Raw genomic sequence first — 19,730 nt, 5'->3', positions numbered from 1 at the left:
CCCACCCCCCAACCATTTTTGCCACTCCCACCCCTCTCGCTGGTAAATTCAATTTGTACAAAGCAACCGCTATGCTCGCTGTTGTAGTACATAAAATCTTTACCCAATAATTGTCCACGCAAGTAACGTAACCATTACAAAAGTATCCACTGAAACAGAGACGTGTAGAGAAACGACTACATTTACTTTCGGTTCGGAGGTAAATTCCTGACGTCAAAAGGGGATTCCCCGGAAGTAGCCATCTTGCCTCGCCGTGGATTCGAAGCGGACATGAGCTAGACTCTTGATCTCTTCTTCCGTGTTTGACGGATAAATCTTCGTCTGGTATGTACCAACACTCATTCTTTGACTCCCACATCATGTTAATAGCCGTCTTGCTAGCTACGGAAAACAGAATCTGGTTTAAATGGAAAAAGATCAACATAAAACAGCACCGTTCTGTCCTTATGCGAAGGGGTTGGTTTTCATACTTATCCACAAGGATAGGTGGCGAATGAATCACTCGCGCAAAATGTTGGCTCCGTCTTCAGCTTTTGGCCTTAGTCATGTTATGTTCTCTGTATAGATCAGAAAATGCGTAATATTGGTTTTCTGGGAGCTGGCGGTTTGTGTTTTGCCACACGTTTCGGTAGACATTGGCACCGACAGTCCGTGACATTTATCTCGGCGTTGTTAACAGGCAACAATTACCGAAACATAGACTGAGAGCGGAACACTAGGAGTATGAGTTCCGTGACCCACACACTGTGACACAGCCTGATTGTTTTGTGTCAGATGTGAAACTAACCTTCAGTCTTGCTTCTAGTTCTACTGAAGAAAATATCTACAAATCCATCAATAATATTTTTTATTACGTTGTGATCATTTTCTTGTTTAACTCGTTTACCTGTTTGATAAAGCAACCGCTATGCTCGCTGTTGCAGTACATAAAACCTGTAACCAATAATTGTACTGGTGCCGGCCATACCACCTCATACTTACCTCAAACCTATGAGAAACAAACGCAAAGTCACAGCAAGGCGTTTCAAAGATTTTGTGACTGGAACCATCTACAGGACGAAAAAGTTCTGGCAGGATCTGTGGAGGCCTTTAAAATCTCATCTCCACCCTGTCTAGGACTTATTTATATGTGCTCCTCCCTTGCGTTGATCAAATGCCAGAAGTGGTTTTTCAACGTATTGTCACAGATACAGATACATGTATATGTGAACATGTTTAGGGGTTACATGGACGTTTGCTCTGCGTAGTTCCTTTTTGTTGGCTCGATCTTTGACAGTGTACGTGTGGGGTGTGGGTAGGGGTGGTGTATCAATTATTCTGTATGTGTGGGTGTGTGCGAGATATGTTCTTGCGTGTGTGTAGTATTTCAATCAAATTTTGTGTAATATATATATATATATATATCAATTATTATCTCGTGTCTCTGTCCCTCCCTTGATCTCTCTCACACACGCGCACGAACACACACACAGGGGAAGACAGTAGACATTTTGCTGGTCCATAATTAAAAATCACAAATCACTCGCCCAATGGGAAAACAACAAGTTTGTGCTATTCTTTAGCAGCAATTTCCAGTTTTCCGCTGCAGTACAGTATTTGCGTTAACCGGTAATTACTGGTATTTTACCGGTTGAAATGAGAAAATACCGGAACAAAAATGGCTGCCAGTATGACCTACCGGTTGATTTTTGAACTACCGTTTTTTTTCGCTGGTTAATCAACAAAACCAGTACTCTGAATTGGACTCTTTACTGGTTCCAACGACCAGCGTACCATTTTTTTCTGGACTTTTTGCATCATAAAAGGTTGCGTACCGGTTTGAAAAATACTAACGCCATCACTGAGTATACATCAGTTGTTCACATCTGTATTATTGCTAAATATATCCTTGTTCAAGTTGTTGCCAATAGCTTATCTTATTTGCCTGACTACAAGGCTTTAATGTTTAAAGAAAGACTACCTTTCTCGGTGGAAAATATCAATGTTTTGGGTTGGTAGACGACATTTGTGTGGACTAGTATTTAGTAAATTTAGAATGTTACTTCCAGCTAGTAGACATTTTTGAACTTCCGCATCCCTGTTGTACTTTATAATCTTGAAATTTTATTTTTCCTTAAACAAAGAACTTGTAATCTTAGCTTTCTATACTGTGCTGAATCAGTGAATGAAGAAGAAATGTGGCCTAACTGTGCGAAGGAACAAAATTCTCAAATGTTGAGTAACACAAAATATAGTATACTGTTCTTGCATACTTGCTAACTGAAACGTTGGTGTAGATAGTATCATTTATAAATAAAACTTGTTTATAACAACTTTGTATAGAAAGGAGGAAACAGAATTGAAATGTTCAAGAGGCAAAGAAGATCCACCAATCCAACTCTCACAGTTTAACCGAGTCATTCACCGTTACTCTCAGTAGATATTTTCTATCTCAACACTTTGCCACTTTGCAGAAATATACTTTTACAAAAATGTTATCTTCTTGTGTATATATATTCTTAATTTCTCTGGATGGAGCTCTTGAAAAGTTTGTATGCTACTGTAGCTTTGAAAATGTGTTATCTGGGTGACCTCTAGGTGACCTCTGCCTTCAGTGGAAACATGTTTACCAAACTACCTGGTTGAAAATGAAACCAGAGTTTGTGTGAATTGTCTGTAGCTGTTACTTTTCCCACAGTAAATTTAAACCGGGGGGGGGGGGAGTGTTCAATGTTCAATAGATACCTGTTTTCAATAACGAAGCCTTGGGGACGATTTTATCCGGTGGAACCCCCCTTTTAAGACTCCCTCCTTGTTAAGACCTGATTTTTTCCGATTTTTGGAGGTCTTCTTCTTCTTCTTCTTCTTCTTCTTCTTCTTCGCTCATGGGCTTGGACTCCCACGTTCACTCATGTTTTTAGCACAAGTGGATTTTTACGTGTATGACCGTTTTTACCCCGCCATTTAGGCAGCCATACGCCGATTTCGGGGGAGGCATGCTGGGTATTTTTGTGTTTCTATAACCCACGGAACTCTTGATATGGATTACAGGATCTTTTCCGTGCGCACTTCGTCTTGTGCTTGCATGCGTGTACACACGAAGGGGGTTAAGTCACTAACAGGCCTGCACATAAGTTGACCTGGGAGATCGGAAAAATCGCCACTCTTTAACCCACCAGGCGGTAGCGAGCGGGATTTGAACTCACGACCTCCCGATTAGGAGGCCGACGTCTTACCACCACAACCTGACACCAACTCTCAACAATTAAATGTTTAATAACAATAACATAATATGATAAAATTCCTATATTTTGAACTGCAGAGAGACTATACATGATCCAATGAGCTGCACCACTTTGGTCCTCATGTTTTCTCAGGTTGTCCAACAACTAAGTGTGTATAAGGGTATCATGCAAATAACAAACCGTGTCGAATATAAACTTGAGGTCCTTTCATCTAAAGGTGACTATTTTTCTGTCAGCTATTATATGTTTGTTGTGGTTTTCTGAGCATGGTATGGTGTGACTGCAATGGTTCTTCCCCGGAAACAAGGAGCATTTTATTCTTTATCATAAAAAGTATGAATTTATATTTTTTTCTTTGGTTCTTTGTTAGCGTATTGATTGGTGTTGATATGTCCTGCATTCACCCTAACGGTGTGAATTATGATTGGTGTTGATATGTCCTGCATTCACCCTAACGGTGTGAATTATGATTGGTGTTGATATGTCCTGCATTCACCCTAACGGTGTGAATTATGATTGGTGTTGATATGTCCTGCATTCACCCTAACGGTGTGAATTATGATTGGTGTTGATATGTCCTGCATTCACCCTAACGGTGTGAATTATGATTGGTGTTGATATGTCCTGCATTCACCCTAACGGTGTGAATTATGATTGGTGTTGATATGTCCTGCATTCATCGTAACGGTATGAATTATGATTGGTGTTGGTATTGTCCTGCATTCATCGTAACGGTTTGAATTATGATTATGTTTCTGCAAGAATGTCCTTGATCTGTTGACTAGAATACACACGCATACGTACAAACACACACATACTCACACACATATTGAGTAAGCTCATAAGGAACGCCAGCATGCACATGCAGACACACATACATATGTAGTCACAAGTACATGTATGACTGTCATTACAATTATAAAACTTTCAGCTTTTGTTGCAGGTGAATGAGAGAGGCAGCTACAGGCTTTGTCAAGACAGATATCATACTCCAAAGTTCACCATATTTCCAGAGTTTTCTCGTTGTTATTTATCCTCAAGTCTGAGAGCAGGAAAATTCGGCCTCTAGTCAGGCTTGAATAGTATACATGTAGTAGCAGAAGTCCACAAGGGATAAGATGGAAGGTATGTGTCTGAAAGAAAGCGACTCGGTGGTCTCTGAAGACGAATGGCTTTGAACAAAATGATGATCAAGGAAGGAACCTTCTCATGGAAGCCAGAAGCCTTTTCTCCAGATAATCGTTGGCGTGGACAGCCAAAGGACAGAATCTGTTAGTGTCAAGAGTGTCACCAAGACGTGACGCATCACGCAAAACAATCCCATGGATCACCTGGAGCAGGCCAAGACGCTGTACCGCAAGCGGCACGACCATGCCAGCGTCATCTCGCCTGACGACCACGTGTCACTGTCCATGTCCATCACCAAGATGATCCGCACCTGTCTGATCCAGCAGGGGGGCGTGGCCAGCTTCAAGTACCTCCCCTTCCTCCAGGTGATCAAGAGGACTGTGGCGTCCAATCAGTTCCAGGGAGACCGGGCCGCCATGGCGTTCAGCGTACTGGAGAAATACCTGCTGCTCTTGGTCGCCCAGCCGTGGAAGAGGGAGTTCTGGCTGTTGAAGGTAGGTTATTTTTGATATACCTCAACACTTTCTGAATGCACTTTAATGTCCATAACAGAGTTGTTCCTTTTTTTTGATCGCCATCTCTTTTCTTATGTGTGTGTGTGTGTGCACCTTCAAATGGTGCCATTTCCACCCCAGCCTGAAGGGTCTGCCTTCTAGTTCTATTGGGATGATACAGAAAACGGACAGGAAAATAGGTTCTGGACCCAATTACATAACACAATCAACGAGTTGATATCAACTTTTTTCTCTTCTTTTGAGTCAAATTAAAATCATTGACCACTTTTTTCTTTAGATTTATTTACAAGTGTAAAATGTATGTTTAGTTTTATATTTACACAGTACTTGGTGATAGCAAATGTATACATGTAATCCTAGTGTGGTGTATAGTGCGCTTTATTAGCCTTGCATCAGCTCCTCTGAAAAAGCTGTGAAACGTGCCTGTAGTTTTATGTTTTGCTATAAACAGTCTTTTTCAGGCTAGGTAGAGGACAGAGGACTATTGTGTTTTCACTGTTCCTATTGTAATCTTCTCCAAAGGCCATGTTTTGTGAGTGTTGAGTTTCTACCTGAGGCCCCCCCCCCAAAAATAGTCTGTTTACGGTAACCCGACCGACCCTATTTTTTTCGCGCGACCCTAGACTTTTTTTTGGCATTTGGGGGAAAAAAAATCTTGGTTTTTTTGCAAAATAACGTAAAAATATGGTTTTTTGGGGGGGGAAAAAAAAAAATCCCGACCTACCGACCCTATTTTTTGGCCTATGTTACCGTAAACAGACCTCTTTTTTTGTTTGGCCTGAGAGCAAACATTGTGAGCTAGGTTTGGTAGGTGAGCAAGATCTGCTCACCTGTGAACAGAAGTATTCATTGTGATTTACTTCCCCCATGTTTGCTTGAAGACTCTTTAGACACAAGCCTTTTTCAGCTTCCTGGTCGGGGGAGCTTTTATCAGTTGGGCGTGAACTGAATGAGAGACCTAGAAATAATTATAAGCATTTCTTTGTAGTGTTTTTTTGTGTAAACATGTTGTTGGTGTCTACCTTGTTGTGTGTGTCCGTGTGTGTGTAAACATGTTGTTGGTGTCTACCTTGTTGTGTGTGTCCGTGTGTGTGTAAACATGTTGTTGGTGTCTACCTTGTTGTGTGTGTCCGTGTGTGTGTAAACATGTTGTTGGTGTCTACCTTGTTGTGTGTGTCCGTGTGTGTGTGTAAACATGTTGTTGGTGTCTACCTTGTTGTGTGTGTCCGTGTGTGTGTAAACATGTTGTTGGTGTCTACCTTGTTGTGTGTGTCCGTGTGTGTGTAAACATGTTGTTGGTGTCTACCTTGTTGTGTGTGTCCGTGTGTGTGTGTAAACATGTTGTTGGTGTCTACCTTGTTGTGTGTGTCCGTGTGTGTGTGTAAACATGTTGTTGGTGTCTACCTTGTTGTGTGTGTCCGTGTGTGTGTGTAAACATGTTGTTGGTGTCTACCTTGTTGTGTGTGTCTGTGTGTGTGTAAACATGTTGTTGGTGTCTACCTTGTTGTGTGTGTCCGTGTGTGTGTAAACATGTTGTTGGTGTCTACCTTGTTGTGTGTGTCCGTGTGTGTGTGTAAACATGTTGTTGGTGTCTACCTTGTTGTGTGTGTCCGTGTGTGTGTGTAAACATGTTGTTGGTGTCTACCTTGTTGTGTGTGTCCGTGTGTGTGTGTAAACATGTTGTTGGTGTCTACCTTGTTGTGTGTGTCCGTGTGTGTGTGTAAACATGTTGTTGGTGTCTACCTTGTTGTGTGTGTCCGTGTGTGTGTGTAAACATGTTGTTGGTGTCTACCTTGTTGTGTGTGTCCGTGTGTGTGTGTAAACATGTTGTTGGTGTCTACCTTGTTGTGTGTGTCCATGTGTGTGTGTAAACATGTTGTTGGTGTCTACCTTGTTGTGTGTGTCCGTGTGTGTGTAAACATGTTGTTGGTGTCTACCTTGTTGTGTGTGTCCGTGTGTGTGTAAACATGTTGTTGGTGTCTACCTTGTTGTGTGTGTCCGTGTGTGTGTAAACATGTTGTTGGTGTCTACCTTGTTGTGTGTGTCCGTGTGTGTGTAAACATGTTGTTGGTGTCTACCTTGTTGTGTGTGTCCGTGTGTGTGTGTAAACATGTTGTTGGTGTCTACCTTGTTGTGTGTGTCCGTGTGTGTGTAAACATGTTGTTGGTGTCTACCTTGTTGTGTGTGTCCGTGTGTGTGTGTAAACATGTTGTTGGTGTCTACCTTGTTGTGTGTGTCCGTGTGTGTGTGTAAACATGTTGTTGGTGTCTACCTTGTTGTGTGTGTGTGTGTGTGTGTGTAAACATGTTGTTGGTGTCTACCTTGTTGTGTGTGTCCGTGTGTGTGTGTAAACATGTTGTTGGTGTCTACCTTGTTGTGTGTGTCCGTGTGTGTGTGTAAACATGTTGTTGGTGTCTACCTTGTTGTGTGTGTCCGTGTGTGTGTGTAAACATGTTGTTGGTGTCTACCTTGTTGTGTGTGTCAGTGTGTGTGTGTAAACATGTTGTTGGTGTCTACCTTGTTGTGTGTGTCCGTGTGTGTGTAAACATGTTGTTGGTGTCTACCTTGTTGTGTGTGTCCGTGTGTGTGTAAACATGTTGTTGGTGTCTACCTTGTTGTGTGTGTCCGTGTGTGTGTAAACATGTTGTTGGTGTCTACCTTGTTGTGTGTGTCCGTGTGTGTGTGTAAACATGTTGTTGGTGTCTACCTTGTTGTGTGTGTCCGTGTGTGTGTAAACATGTTGTTGGTGTCTACCTTGTTGTGTGTGTCCGTGTGTGTGTAAACATGTTGTTGGTGTCTACCTTGTTGTGTGTGTCCATGTGTGTGTGTAAACATGTTGTTGGTGTCTACCTTGTTGTGTGTGTCCGTGTGTGTGTGTAAACATGTTGTTGGTGTCTACCTTGTTGTGTGTGTCCGTGTGTGTGTGTAAACATGTTGTTGGTGTCTACCTTGTTGTGTGTGTCCGTGTGTGTGTGTAAACATGTTGTTGGTGTCTACCTTGTTGTGTGTGTCCGTGTGTGTGTGTAAACATGTTGTTGGTGTCTACCTTGTTGTGTGTGTCCGTGTGTGTGTGTAAACATGTTGTTGGTGTCTACCTTGTTGTGTGTGTCCGTGTGTGTGTGTAAACATGTTGTTGGTGTCTACCTTGTTGTGTGTGTCCGTGTGTGTGTGTAAACATGTTGTTGGTGTCTACCTTGTTGTGTGTGTCCGTGTGTGTGTGTAAACATGTTGTTGGTGTCTACCTTGTTGTGTGTGTCCGTGTGTGTGTGTAAACATGTTGTTGGTGTCTACCTTGTTGTGTGTGTCCGTGTGTGTGTGTAAACATGTTGTTGGTGTCTACCTTGTTGTGTGTGTCCGTGTGTGTGTGTAAACATGTCGTTGGTGTCTACCTTGTTGTGTGTGTCCGTGTGTGTGTAAACATGTCGTTGGTGTCTACCTTGTTGTGTGTGTCCATGTGTGTGTGTAAACATGTTGTTGGTGTCTACCTTGTTGTGTGTGTCCGTGTGTGTGTAAACATGTTGTTGGTGTCTACCTTGTTGTGTGTGTGAAGAAAAGGTTCATTTGGTGTGGGATTTTTTGTTCCTGTTTGACAGGGTTTTGTTCATACAAAATTTAACCAAGAATTGATTCTCATTCTGTTTATATTCCTAACTAGCTCACTGTCTTTCATAAGATAAGTTTTCTAAATCTTTCACTGTAGTTGCTGCTGCTGCTGCTGTTGTTGTTGTTGTTGTTGTTGTTGTTGTTGTTGTTGTTGTTGTTGTTGTTGTTGTTGTTGTTGTTGTTGTTGTTGTTGTTGTTGTTGTTGTTTGAATGACAGGTTTGTTTTTTCTTCTTTTTAGCCCTTCTCACGATCTGTCTCTTGTGCCCAGTCATTCTTCTAGTCCTGCCACTACCTCACTGCTAACGTGTCATTCTTCTAGTCCTGCTACTACCTCACTGCTAACATGTCATTCTTCTAGTCCTGCTACTACCTCACTGCTAACGTGTCATTCTTCTAGTCCTGCCACTACCTCACTGCTAACGTGTCATTCTTCTAGTCCTGCCACTACCTCACTGCTAACGTGTCATTCTTCTAGTCCTGCCACTACCTCACTGCTAACGTGTCATTCTTCTAGTCCTGCTACTACCTCACTGCTAATGTGTCATTCTTCTAGTCCTGCTACTACCTCACTGCTAACGTGTCATTCTTCTGGTCCTGCCACTACCTCACTGCTAACGTGACATTCTTCTAGTCCTGCTACTACCTCACTGCTAACGTGTCATTCTTCTAGTCCTGCTACTACCTCACTGCTAACGTGTCATTCTTCTAGTCCTGCTACTACCTCACTGCTAACGTGTCATTCTTCTAGTCCTGCCACTACCTCACTGCTAACGTGTCATTCTTCTAGTCCTGCCACTACCTCACTGCTAACGTGTCATTCTTCTAGTCCTGCTACTACCTCACTGCTAACGTGTCATTCTTCTAGTCCTGCTACTACCTCACTGCTGACGTGTCATTCTTCTAGTCCTGCTACTACCTCACTGCTAACGTGTCATTCTTCTAGTCCTGCTACTACCTCACTGCTAACGTGTCATTCTTCTAGTCCTGCCACTACCTCACTGCTAACGTGTCATTCTTCTAGTCCTGCTACTACCTCACTGCTAACGTGTCATTCGTGATCTGTTTCTCACCTTATCAGATGCAATGTTTTCCTTATCCCCCAACAATCATTTCGCCCTCCTAGTTCCATTACCTGTGGTAACTCTTCTCCTCATGTTGGGTAGAAGCTAGAGCTATCTTGACTTTGAGTCACTTTTCTATACATCTCTCTGATCTGTGAACGGTTTCATTCTGGTCTCCACAGACATACGACAGGTATTGTGATTCACTTTTTTTATACAGCTTCCTGATTCATCATTGGTTTCATTCTTGTCTCCCCAGACGATATACACCAGGTATTGTTATTCACTTTTCTATACATCTGCCTGATTCATCATTGGTTTCATTCTGGTCTTAACGGACATACGACAGGTATTGTGATTCACTTTTCTATACATCTGCCTGATTCATCATTGGTTTCATTCTGGTCTTTACGGACATACGACAGGTATTGTTATTCACTTTTCTATACATCTGCCTGATTCATCATTGGTTTCATTCTGGTCTTTACGGACATACGACAGGTATTGTGATTCACTTTTCTATACATCTGCCTGATTCATCATTGGTTTTATTCTGGTCTTTACGGACATACGACAGGTATTGTGATTCACTTTTCTATACATCTGCCTGATTCATCATTGGTTTTATTCTGGTCTTTACGGACATACGACAGGTATTGTGATTCACTTTTCTATACAGCTTCCTGATTCATCATTGGTTTTATTCTCGTCTCCACAGACGTATGGCGGGTATTGTGGTTCACTTTTCAACTCCCTGATTCATGATTGGTTTGATTCTTGTCTCCACAGACGTACGGCGGGTACTTCTGCACGAAGGTGAAGGCTCACCTGGACGGGCCGGAGGAGATCTTAGAGCTGGTGGGGTACGCCCAGGAGGAGTGTTCCAGCGACGACAACCAGCTGGCCCTCGACCGCCCGCCCGACAGGGAGGTGGCGCTCAATGTGGCGTTTGACTGTCAGGTGGCCGCCGTCGAGTGTCAGTTCATCGGGGAGTATTACGACAAGATGAGGTGCGTGGGCCTTGACCTTTCCGACGCCATGAACGTCCTGTTGTCGGGGGCGCACAACAACGATCCTATACTGGGGTCGCCCGTGGTGTCGCTGCAAGGGAAGAACTTGCACGCTGGGGGCACCAACAATCACTTTGTCAACACAAAGTCGGATACATTGATAAAGAACGGTGGGAGGATGATGCCTCCTCCTCCCCCTCCCCCTCAGAGAATCCTGGCATCAGGGGGGATGGGGGTGGGGGTAGTGTCGAGTGGAAACATGCACCAGGTGACGGGCGTGCCCCCCAGACCCATGGTGGCGCACCAAGACCTTCGGCAGGCTGGACCTCGCCCGGTCTTAGTGCCGCAAGGTTTGCGATCTTACTCTGACGCGGCTGACCCGTCCACGTTGGGGCTGAAAGTGGACCTGCCAGAGATGCGACACCAGCCCGGATTGGTGGAGGCCGGAGCGCGAACACAGTACATTGCCGCTCAGCCTGCCGGGTCCAGAGCGTCCTATGGGTCCTCGGTGTACGCTCCCTCTTCAGGTTACGGGTCAGGTCAGTGTCAAGTTTGTTACGGGTCAGGTTAGTGTCAAGTTTGTTATGGCTCAGATCAGTGTAACGTTTGTTACGGGTCGGGTCAGTGTAACGTTTGTTACGGGTCAGGTCAGTGTAACGTTTGTTACGGGTCAGGTCAGTGTAACGTTGGCATCAAAGTGAATAGGGTACTGCTTAGTGGGTCAGTTATGTTGATTAAGCAGTTTGTCACTCTGTCTTTCTGCCAAAAGTTAGTGCCAGTTACTGAGTTAGTGACATTTGTAGTGTCTATTATGATTGAAGTGGGGAAGAGGGAAAATGTCATCCGTAACATGTGAGTGTGCATTCGTGTGGGAGTGCATTTGTGTGTGTGCGCATTCGTGTGTGAGTGTGCATTCATGTGAGTGTGAATTCGAGTGTGAGTGTGATTTTGTGTGAATGTGTGAGTGTGCATTCGTGTGAGTGTGCATTCGTGTGAGTGTGCATTCGTGTGAGTGTGCATTCGTGTGAGTGTGCATTCGTGTGAGTGTGCATTCGTGTGAGTGAGTGTGCATTCGTGTGAGTGAGTGTGCATTCGTGTGAGTGAATATGCATTCGTGTGAGTGAGTATGCATTCGTGTGAGTGAGTATGCATTCGTGTGAGTGAGTATGCATTCGTGTGAGTGAGTATGCATTCGTGTGAGTGAGTATGCATTCGTGTGAGTGAGTATGCATTCGTGTGAGTGAGTATGCATTCGTGTGAGTGAGTATGCATTCGTGTGAGTGAGTGTGCATTCGTGTGAGTGAGTATGCATTCGTGTGAGTGTGTATTCGTGTAAGTGTGTGAGTATGCATTCGTGTGAGTGAGTGTGCATTCGTGTGAGTGTGTGAGTGCATTCGTGTGAGTGTGTGAGTATGCATTCGTGTGAGTGTGTGAGTGCATTTGTGTGAGTGTGCATTCGTGTGAGTGTGTGAGTGCATTCGTGTGAGTGTGTGAGTATGGGCAATCTCCCGATATAACCCCGTCGGTTCAATCTTCAAATGGTTCAAAACTACAAACACCGTACCGGTTATGGATTCCTACAACGGGATACCGGAATAGGTCCTGTAAATATAGTAACGGAAAAACCAAGTTCAACACCACTCTATATATACTCCAGACGTCACGTGACGGAAAGAATGTCATCACACCATTGAAATGACATTCTTTCCGTCCCCTATAGGCGACGAAATAGGTCAAATTTTGTGCACTTTTTAGTGGAAAATGCTTCGACGCCGGAGCGGGTACTGGACCCAGTGCCGTTGTAGTGCAAGTGTACTTTGTAGTGCACTTGCACTACAACGGCACTGGGTCCAGTACCCGCTCCGGCGTCGAAGCATTTTCCACTAAAAAGTGTGACCTATAACCGGTACGGTGTTTGTAGTTTTGAACCATTTGAAGATTGAACCGACGGGGTTATATCGGGAGATAGCCGAGTATGCATTCGTGTGAGTGTGTGAGTGCATTTGTGTGAGTGTGCATTCGTGTGAGTGTGTGAGTGCATTTGTGTGAGTGTGCATTCGTGTGAGTGTGTGAGTGCATTCGTGTGAGTGTGCATTCGTGTGAGTGTGCATTTGTGTGAGAGTGTTCGTGTGAGTGTGTGAGTGCATTCGTGTGAGTGCATTCGTGTGAGTGTGCATTCGTGTGAGTGTGCATTCGTGTGAGTGTGCAATCGTGTAAAGTGTTTATTCATGTGAGTGTGAGTGTTTATTCGTGTGAGTGTGTGAGTGTGCATTTGTGTGTGTGCAAGAGTGTGCTTGTGTTCGTGCTTGTGTTTCTAGCACTGTCATCATTGTGACTTTGTCATGTTTCTTAAAAGCAGAACAATTAATATGTAAAGAGAAAAAAAAAGGATTTTGAAGCATACTTGTTTTTATTTGAGCTAAATGCATTTCTCATACAAAAGAAAGATACAAATGTAAAGGTGTTGGGAGCTTATAATAGATATATATACATCAAATAGAAACAATGTCTTCTTCATTGCTTTATTATTATGTCCCCAGCCTCTGCATCAGTATACAGCGCCCCTTCCTCCGCATACACGGCGTCCTCTGGCTACAACAGTGGTGCGCTCTCCCAACCGTCAGCCCAGGGCCACTACGTCTACCCCCCAAACACCCACATCGACCACGTGGACTCGCCCCAAATGACAGTACGGGGTCAGCCTCAGCGACCTCCCCGACACACACCCTTGCCGCATCAACCGCCGCCCAACTTTCCCTACATCGACGAAGACGAGAGCCCGAGCGCACCTTTCCCGGAGGCGACGCACGAGGAGCACCTGAGGGAAAGCCTGCGTAACTTGCAGGGCGCGGGGCCCGACAAGAACCGCAGCAAGACCGTTCCCATGATGACGTCATCTGAGGTGATCAGGAGGCCGCCCCAGGAAGAGGTTCCGGCGGTGCCTTACGACGACTGGCGCTGGTTCCGGAAAGACCAGCCCAATGGCCCGCCCCCTGCGTACGATGCGGTCGTTGGCTCAAGCCACCCGTCGTCCACCATGATTCACAGACCGTCACACCTGTCTGCTGACAATATGAGGTACCCTCATCCTCCTTTTTAAGACCCTCCTGTTCTGTTCATAGCTCTGTACATTTACCTCTATTTTAAGACTCCCTGTTCTGTTCATAGCTCTGTACATTTACCTCTATTTTAAGACTCCCTGTTCTGTTCATAGCTCTGTTCATTTCCCTCTATTTTAAGACTCCCTGTTCTGTTCATAGCTCTGTACATTTACCTCTACTTTAAGACTCCCTGTTCTGTTCATAGCTCTGTTCATTTACCTCTACTTTAAGACTCCCTGTTCTGTTCATAGCTCTGTACATTTACCTACTTTAAGACTCTCTGTTCTGTTCATAGCTCTGTTCATTTACCTCTACTTTAAGACGCTCTGTTCTGTTCATAGCTCTGTACATTTACCTCTATTTTAAGACTCCCTGTTCTGTTCATAGCTCTGTACATTTACCTCTACTTTAAGACTCCCTGTTCTGTTCATAGCTCTGTTCATTTACCTCTACTTTAAGACTCCCTGTTCTGTTCATAGCTCTGTACATTTACCTACTTTAAGACTCCCTGTTCTGTTCATAGCTCTGTTCATTTACCTCTATTTTAAGACTCCCTGTTCTGTTCATAGCTCTGTACATTTACCTCTATTTTAAGACTCCCTGTTCTGTTCATAGCTCTGTACATTTACCTCTATTTTAAGACTCCCTGTTCTGTTCATAGCTCTGTACATTTACCTCTATTTTAAGACTCTCTGTTCTGTTCATAGCTCTGTACATTTACCTCTACTTTAAGACTCCCTGTTCTGTTCATAGCTCTGTACATTTACCTCTACTTTAAGACTCCCTGTTCTGTTCATAGCTCTGTACATTTACCTCTATTTTAAGACTCCCTGTTCTGTTCATAGCTCTGTACATTTACCTCTACTTTAAGACTCCCTGTTCTGTTCATAGCTCTGTACATTTACCTCTACTTTAAGACTCCCTGTTCTGTTCATAGCTCTGTACATTTACCTCTACTTGGCGGGGTTCCCCTGTATTGTCAATCTGAATTCTTATCATGTTCTATCTTACTCTTTCTTTTGTAAAAGCCTGTAAGTCTGTTGGCTGAAAGTTCTGAATGTGAGCTTTTCTGTCTGCCACCTTTTGCTGCTCTACTGATAGTGTGTTTGTGTGCATTCTCCCTTTTCTCATTATTGTTCCGTTGTTTTTGGTTGCTGTCTGAAGCTGTCTTTTTTTGTCTCTGAACTTTTTTTTGTTTTTTTGTTTGCCAAACACATTGTGGGGCTTTTAATCAAAAACATGTATCAGTCTACAATGTATCATCATTCATCCTTCAACATTTATAATAAATATGTAAATGGCAAGTATACAAGACACATATATATATTAACAACATTAGGACATAACAGACAGACGGACATATAACATTCCGTTCACTTACAAGTAAACCCGGAGCATAACATAACATGCAGATTACAATACTGATAAAAAGAAAGAAAGAGAGAGAGAGAGAGAAAAAAGTTTTATTGCAGTTGTAATATTTACATAAATGAAAGTTCCCTTCAGAAATGTAATGATTTCTCTGTTCAGGAGTTTCTGAATTAAAATATTATTGCCTGGTAGCTACATATTTTCTGATTTCGGAATCGTCCAAGAGGTAAAGCTTTCATCCTTGTATTTTGGATAGGTTTTATATTATTTTATTTTATTAAACACCCCAAGAAATAGCACTCTTCCACAGCGCAAAGAAAACACCTGGAAGAGTTATTGGCCCTTGCTGCCACTGAGGACATAACATCTTATTTTCATTGTTTCACTAATTCAAACCACATCTAGCCAGCCAGGCTCTGCCTGGTGTCTGGCATTATGGGGTTAGTGCTAGGACTGGTTGGTCCGGTGTCAGAATAATGTGACTGGGTGAGACATGAAGCCTGTGCTGCGACTTCTGTCTTGTGTGTGGCGCACGTTATATGTCAAAGCAGCACCGCCCTGATATGGCCCTTCGTGGTCGGCTGGGCGTTAAGCAAAAAATAGCCAGCCAGGACATGAAATGTTAGTTTCGTTGTTTGACCAGGTCAAACCACATCTAGCCAGCCAGGACATGAAATGTTAGTTTCGTTATTTGACCAGGTCAAACCACATCTAGCCAGCCAGGACATGAAATGTTAGTTTCGTTATTTGACTAGATCAAACCACATCTAGCCAGCAAGGACATAAAATGTTAGTTTCGTTGTTTGACCAGGTCAAACCACATCTAGCCAGCAAGGACATAAAATGTTAATTTTGTTGTTTGAGTAGGTCGAACCACGTCCAGCCAGCGACCGCGGTGACGGCCATGTTGAACCACGGCCCTATGGCGGGCACCATGGACATGAAGCGACACGTGTCACCCATGGACGGCCGCCAGCCGAGGGGCCACTCAGGCGATTATCCGCCCCTCACTGTGCTGGGCGGTCACTCAGCAGGGACCTCACCTCTCCCAGACTCTGCCCACAACCGACGCGCTGTCAGTTCCAGCGCCGACTGCTTGCTGCAGGACGGTGTGGGGAGGGGGGTGGGCGTGCCCCAGTCTCACACGGTGTACTACCCCCCAGCGTCACAAGACGCCCCCTTCCAGCGCTACAGCAACACGATGACAGGGCCGCCCTTTCCGCAGCGACAGGCGCCCACCTTCGCTCAGATGACGTCCGGGGGAAGAATGGCGGACAATCCTGCGCTGCTCTCGAGACAGGCGCAGAACGTTGCCTTCAACAACCTGGACAAAGTCTCACAGGCCAAGCAGCTCAACGTCGCGCGGGACGGGTCTGGGTCGTCCTCGGAGGTCATCATGCGGAGCAAGGTGAGGGACATGGGGCACGGCGGGCGAGCCAACTCCCTGGTGTCACCCCACACCGCAGGGCACCCCCCCGAGCTGAATCGCCAGTCGTCGCGCAGCATGGACCTGGGGCTGGTCAAGTGGAGGTGTCGCACGTGCACCATGGAGAACTCGTCAGTGGAGATAATCTGCGCCGCCTGCAGCAAGAGCAGGGACGCGCCCGACGTCAACTTCCCCATCGCGGGAGAGAGCAAGGTTGTGTGCCCCTCTTGCACCTTCGAGAACCCTGCTGGCCACAAGGCGTGCGAGATTTGTTCCAGTCCACTGTCACAGGATGTGCATACCTACGTGTAGTGGTGACAAGGCGTGCGAGATTTGTTCCAGTCCACTGTCACAGGATGTGCATACCTACGTGTAGTGGTCACAAGGCGTGCGAGATTTGTTCCAGTCCACTGTCACAGGATGTGCATACCTACGTGTAGTGGTCACAAGGCGTGCGAGATTTGTTCCAGTCCACTGTCACAGGATGTGCATACCTACGTGTAGTGGTCACAAGGCGTGCGAGATTTGTTCCAGTCCACTGTCACAGGATGTGCATACCTACGTGTAGTGGCCACAAGGCGTGCGAGATTTGTTCCAGTCTGCTCTCACAGGACATTCATACCTGCGTGTAGTGACCACAAGGCGTGCGTGTAGTGGCCGTCTTGTTTAGGAATCAGTGTTGTTGTGTCTGTATCCTGTATGACAAGAGTCATTAACATGTGGACTTTAGTTCAAAGAGCACCTTTTGACGGTAGGGATTTTGGTTGGGGGAAAGTATTCTGAATTTACTTACTTTTTGGTACATACATACTGTTTCTTTTTATTCAACGCTTACCCGCCCTCTCAAGACCAAATCCTGCAGCCTCAGTTAGTCATATAGAGACATTACAATGATCTAGATGATCGAACGTGTAGCAAAGACCTGTACGCGTACGTGTAGATATTGCGTCACCCGTGACTCACTTCTTTTCTCCAATGTTACAAATGCACACGTTGTTTTGCTCCCACCAAGACTGCAGATCTTGGCTAACGCGAGACGTAAAAACTAGATTTGATGACATTACCCGTACGCGTTCCCGTACACGTGCTGAAAAGTTCCACGTCTAGATCTGTCTAATGTGGCAAGATAACATTTACTCCGTTACCTCTCTGGTCACGGGTTTGTGGTCTGTTCAAAGATAAAATTCACTATTTCTTCTCACATTGCAATTATGCAGTAGAGAACTGGTTTCAGGTGTACCCTACACCCTTGTAAACAGTGCAACAGATGTGACACTAAAGCAGAACAAAATATAAAATGCTAGATATATAATTATATGCTCTCTGGACACAACATGCACTATGCTAGATATAATATGATATAATTATATGCTCTCTGGACACAACATACACTATGCTAGATTATTGTAGCCATTTTTGAAAAAAGTCAGTGTTTAAAAATTATTGTTATATAATGCATCCCAAGACTGTTTTCCATCATTTACATCTGTTTTATAATGTGCTATCACTGATGCTTTCTTGAACTTTTAGAATTTCAGTTTGAAGTGGGAGTCAGTGAGCTCAGTAAAGGTTTTTTTACATTTTGATCCAAATTGACCCCGCGTTTCTCCAATCAGAGGTTTTATACTTATAACAATGTCCAAAGTCAAAGAAATCGCCACAAATTATATGTTTTCTGGTAACACAATAAACAATGCCATATATAATTATGTTCTCTGGAAACACAATCAACAATGCTAGATATATATGTTCTCGGGCCACATTTTCTGGTAGGACATAGTTCTCATCGCGCACAGTTGTGTTTCAAGTAACATTTCAATGTGATCTTTCTAATTCCTGTGTAAAGTTCAGGTTAGTTCTACGTGCTGTTTGCTTTGGGATATTTGTTCCCACTTGTTTGTCATCACTGAGTGTGGTATGGGACAGTGCTCCAGATGATCGACAGAGAGGCTGACAGATAAGCTGTGCATGGGCCGTACGAGTGTCGACATGTCTGCGTAGTCCATACCAGTGTAAACATGTGCACTTGTCAGACCTTGAACTGTTAATGTCGGTTCTTGTCAGATTCGTGAGAGTTAACATGGTTTGGGAGTGAGATTGGTGTTGTAGTGTGATAAAGATGTTCTGACTGATGCGATGTTGATGTTTGTTTTTTAAATAATGATGTTGACACGATTAATAGCAGAGCATTGGTTTTCCTCGACTTGATTGTGAAGAGGTGTGTTTGTGGTACAGTGGAACCCCCCTTGTATGACCTCTACAAATCTGAATCAGGAGGGAGTCTTAAAATGGTAGTCATTTTACAGAGGATATGAACAGAACATCTGAAGAACTACAGTCTTCAAAGAGAGGAAGTCTCTTAGGGGGGTTCTACTGTATGAGTTGCATGGATTGAATGATGAAGAGAAAGACGTTTCTAGGAAAGTGTAGAGGGCTCCATGCAGGGATTGTGTTTTGGTGCTCTGGCACAAGCTGTAACTATTTTGATTCCGTCTGTTGTGATTGGCATAACGTGTGAAGAACTGTTTGTAAGGCCTTCTACCAGGGATCGCGTTTACCGGTAATTTCCGGTATTTTACCGGTTAAGATTCGCCAATACCGGAAAAAAAAGTGGATGTCGGTCAGACCTACCGATTGTTATTTGGTTTGACCGGTAAAAAAAAAAAGTAGTAATTACAAAAATCGTTTGTCAGTACGAGGGAGAGAGAGAGAGAGAGAGAGAGAGAGAGAGAGAGAGAGAGAGAGAGAGAGAGAGAGAGAGAGAGAGAGAGAGAGATTTGGATGGCTTGTTGTGACAGCGCTACAATGTTGCGATTATGTCTCCATTGATGACACTTGATGTCAAGGTGTCAAACATGACGTCAAAAATCAGACATCATACTTTTCGCGCCATTTCTTTCGGTTCCCGGTCCATCGTAAAATCTTTCAGTTTATGTTATAAGGGACGGCGTCTAACTATAGCCGACATAGCATCATACCGGGAAATCACGTACTCACACCAGCTTAGATCTTTGTCTACATACAGTTGATTATTGTGAGGCGAGTCGATTGCGATGAAGAAGCAACGATCTTTACTGTCTTTTCTACCCCCAAGAGGTGAGAAAAGGCCTTTGAATGAAGGAACTGAAAGTGAAAGTACTTCACGGCCTAGTACATCTGCAGAGCCCGAGTCTCAAGCGGCAGCAAAGAAACCAACATCGGCATCTTCCACTGTCAAACAATTTCAGGAAAAATGGTGCAAAGAGTTTCTGTGGTTGCGGACAGAGGGGGAGGGGGACAACTTTCTCATG

The 19,730-nt window shown here is 44.2% G+C and overlaps 1 protein-coding gene across 2 annotated transcripts; it reads left to right on the top strand.

Moving 5' to 3' along the window:
- The first annotated feature begins 209 nt into the window (after positions 1-209).
- LOC138959232 (uncharacterized) lies at positions 210-18,804 on the top strand. Of its 2 annotated transcripts, none has more exons than XM_070330637.1 (5): positions 210-324; positions 4,168-4,846; positions 10,322-11,081; positions 13,083-13,620; positions 15,882-18,804. In XM_070330637.1, the coding sequence occupies exons 2-5, from the start codon at positions 4,547-4,549 to the stop codon at positions 16,750-16,752; spliced, it is 2,469 nt and encodes an 822-aa protein (XP_070186738.1). In that variant the 5' UTR covers positions 210-324; positions 4,168-4,546; the 3' UTR covers positions 16,753-18,804. The 2 variants fall into 2 exon arrangements, with proteins under 2 accessions (XP_070186738.1, XP_070186730.1); XM_070330629.1 differs by having other exon boundaries at positions 15,879-18,804.
- Positions 18,805-19,730: the final 926 nt, after the last annotated feature.

The sequence above is a fragment of the Littorina saxatilis genome, linkage group LG1 (genome assembly GCF_037325665.1).
Source record: "Littorina saxatilis isolate snail1 linkage group LG1, US_GU_Lsax_2.0, whole genome shotgun sequence".
NCBI classification, from domain to species: Eukaryota; Metazoa; Mollusca; class Gastropoda; order Littorinimorpha; family Littorinidae; genus Littorina; species Littorina saxatilis.
This window is presented reverse-complemented; position numbering and strand designations above follow the sequence as displayed.

Bases quoted from the DNA above. Each gene is read 5' to 3' on its own strand.
- LOC138959232 (XM_070330629.1), top strand. From the start codon at position 4,547: ATGGATCACCTGGAGCAGGCCAAGACGCTGTACCGCAAGCGGCACGAC. The intron at 4,847-10,321 runs GTAGGTTATTTT...TTGTCTCCACAG, and splicing joins GGGAGTTCTGGCTGTTGAAG to ACGTACGGCGGGTACTTCTG. The intron at 11,082-13,082 runs GTCAGTGTCAAG...TTATGTCCCCAG, and splicing joins CTCTTCAGGTTACGGGTCAG to CCTCTGCATCAGTATACAGC.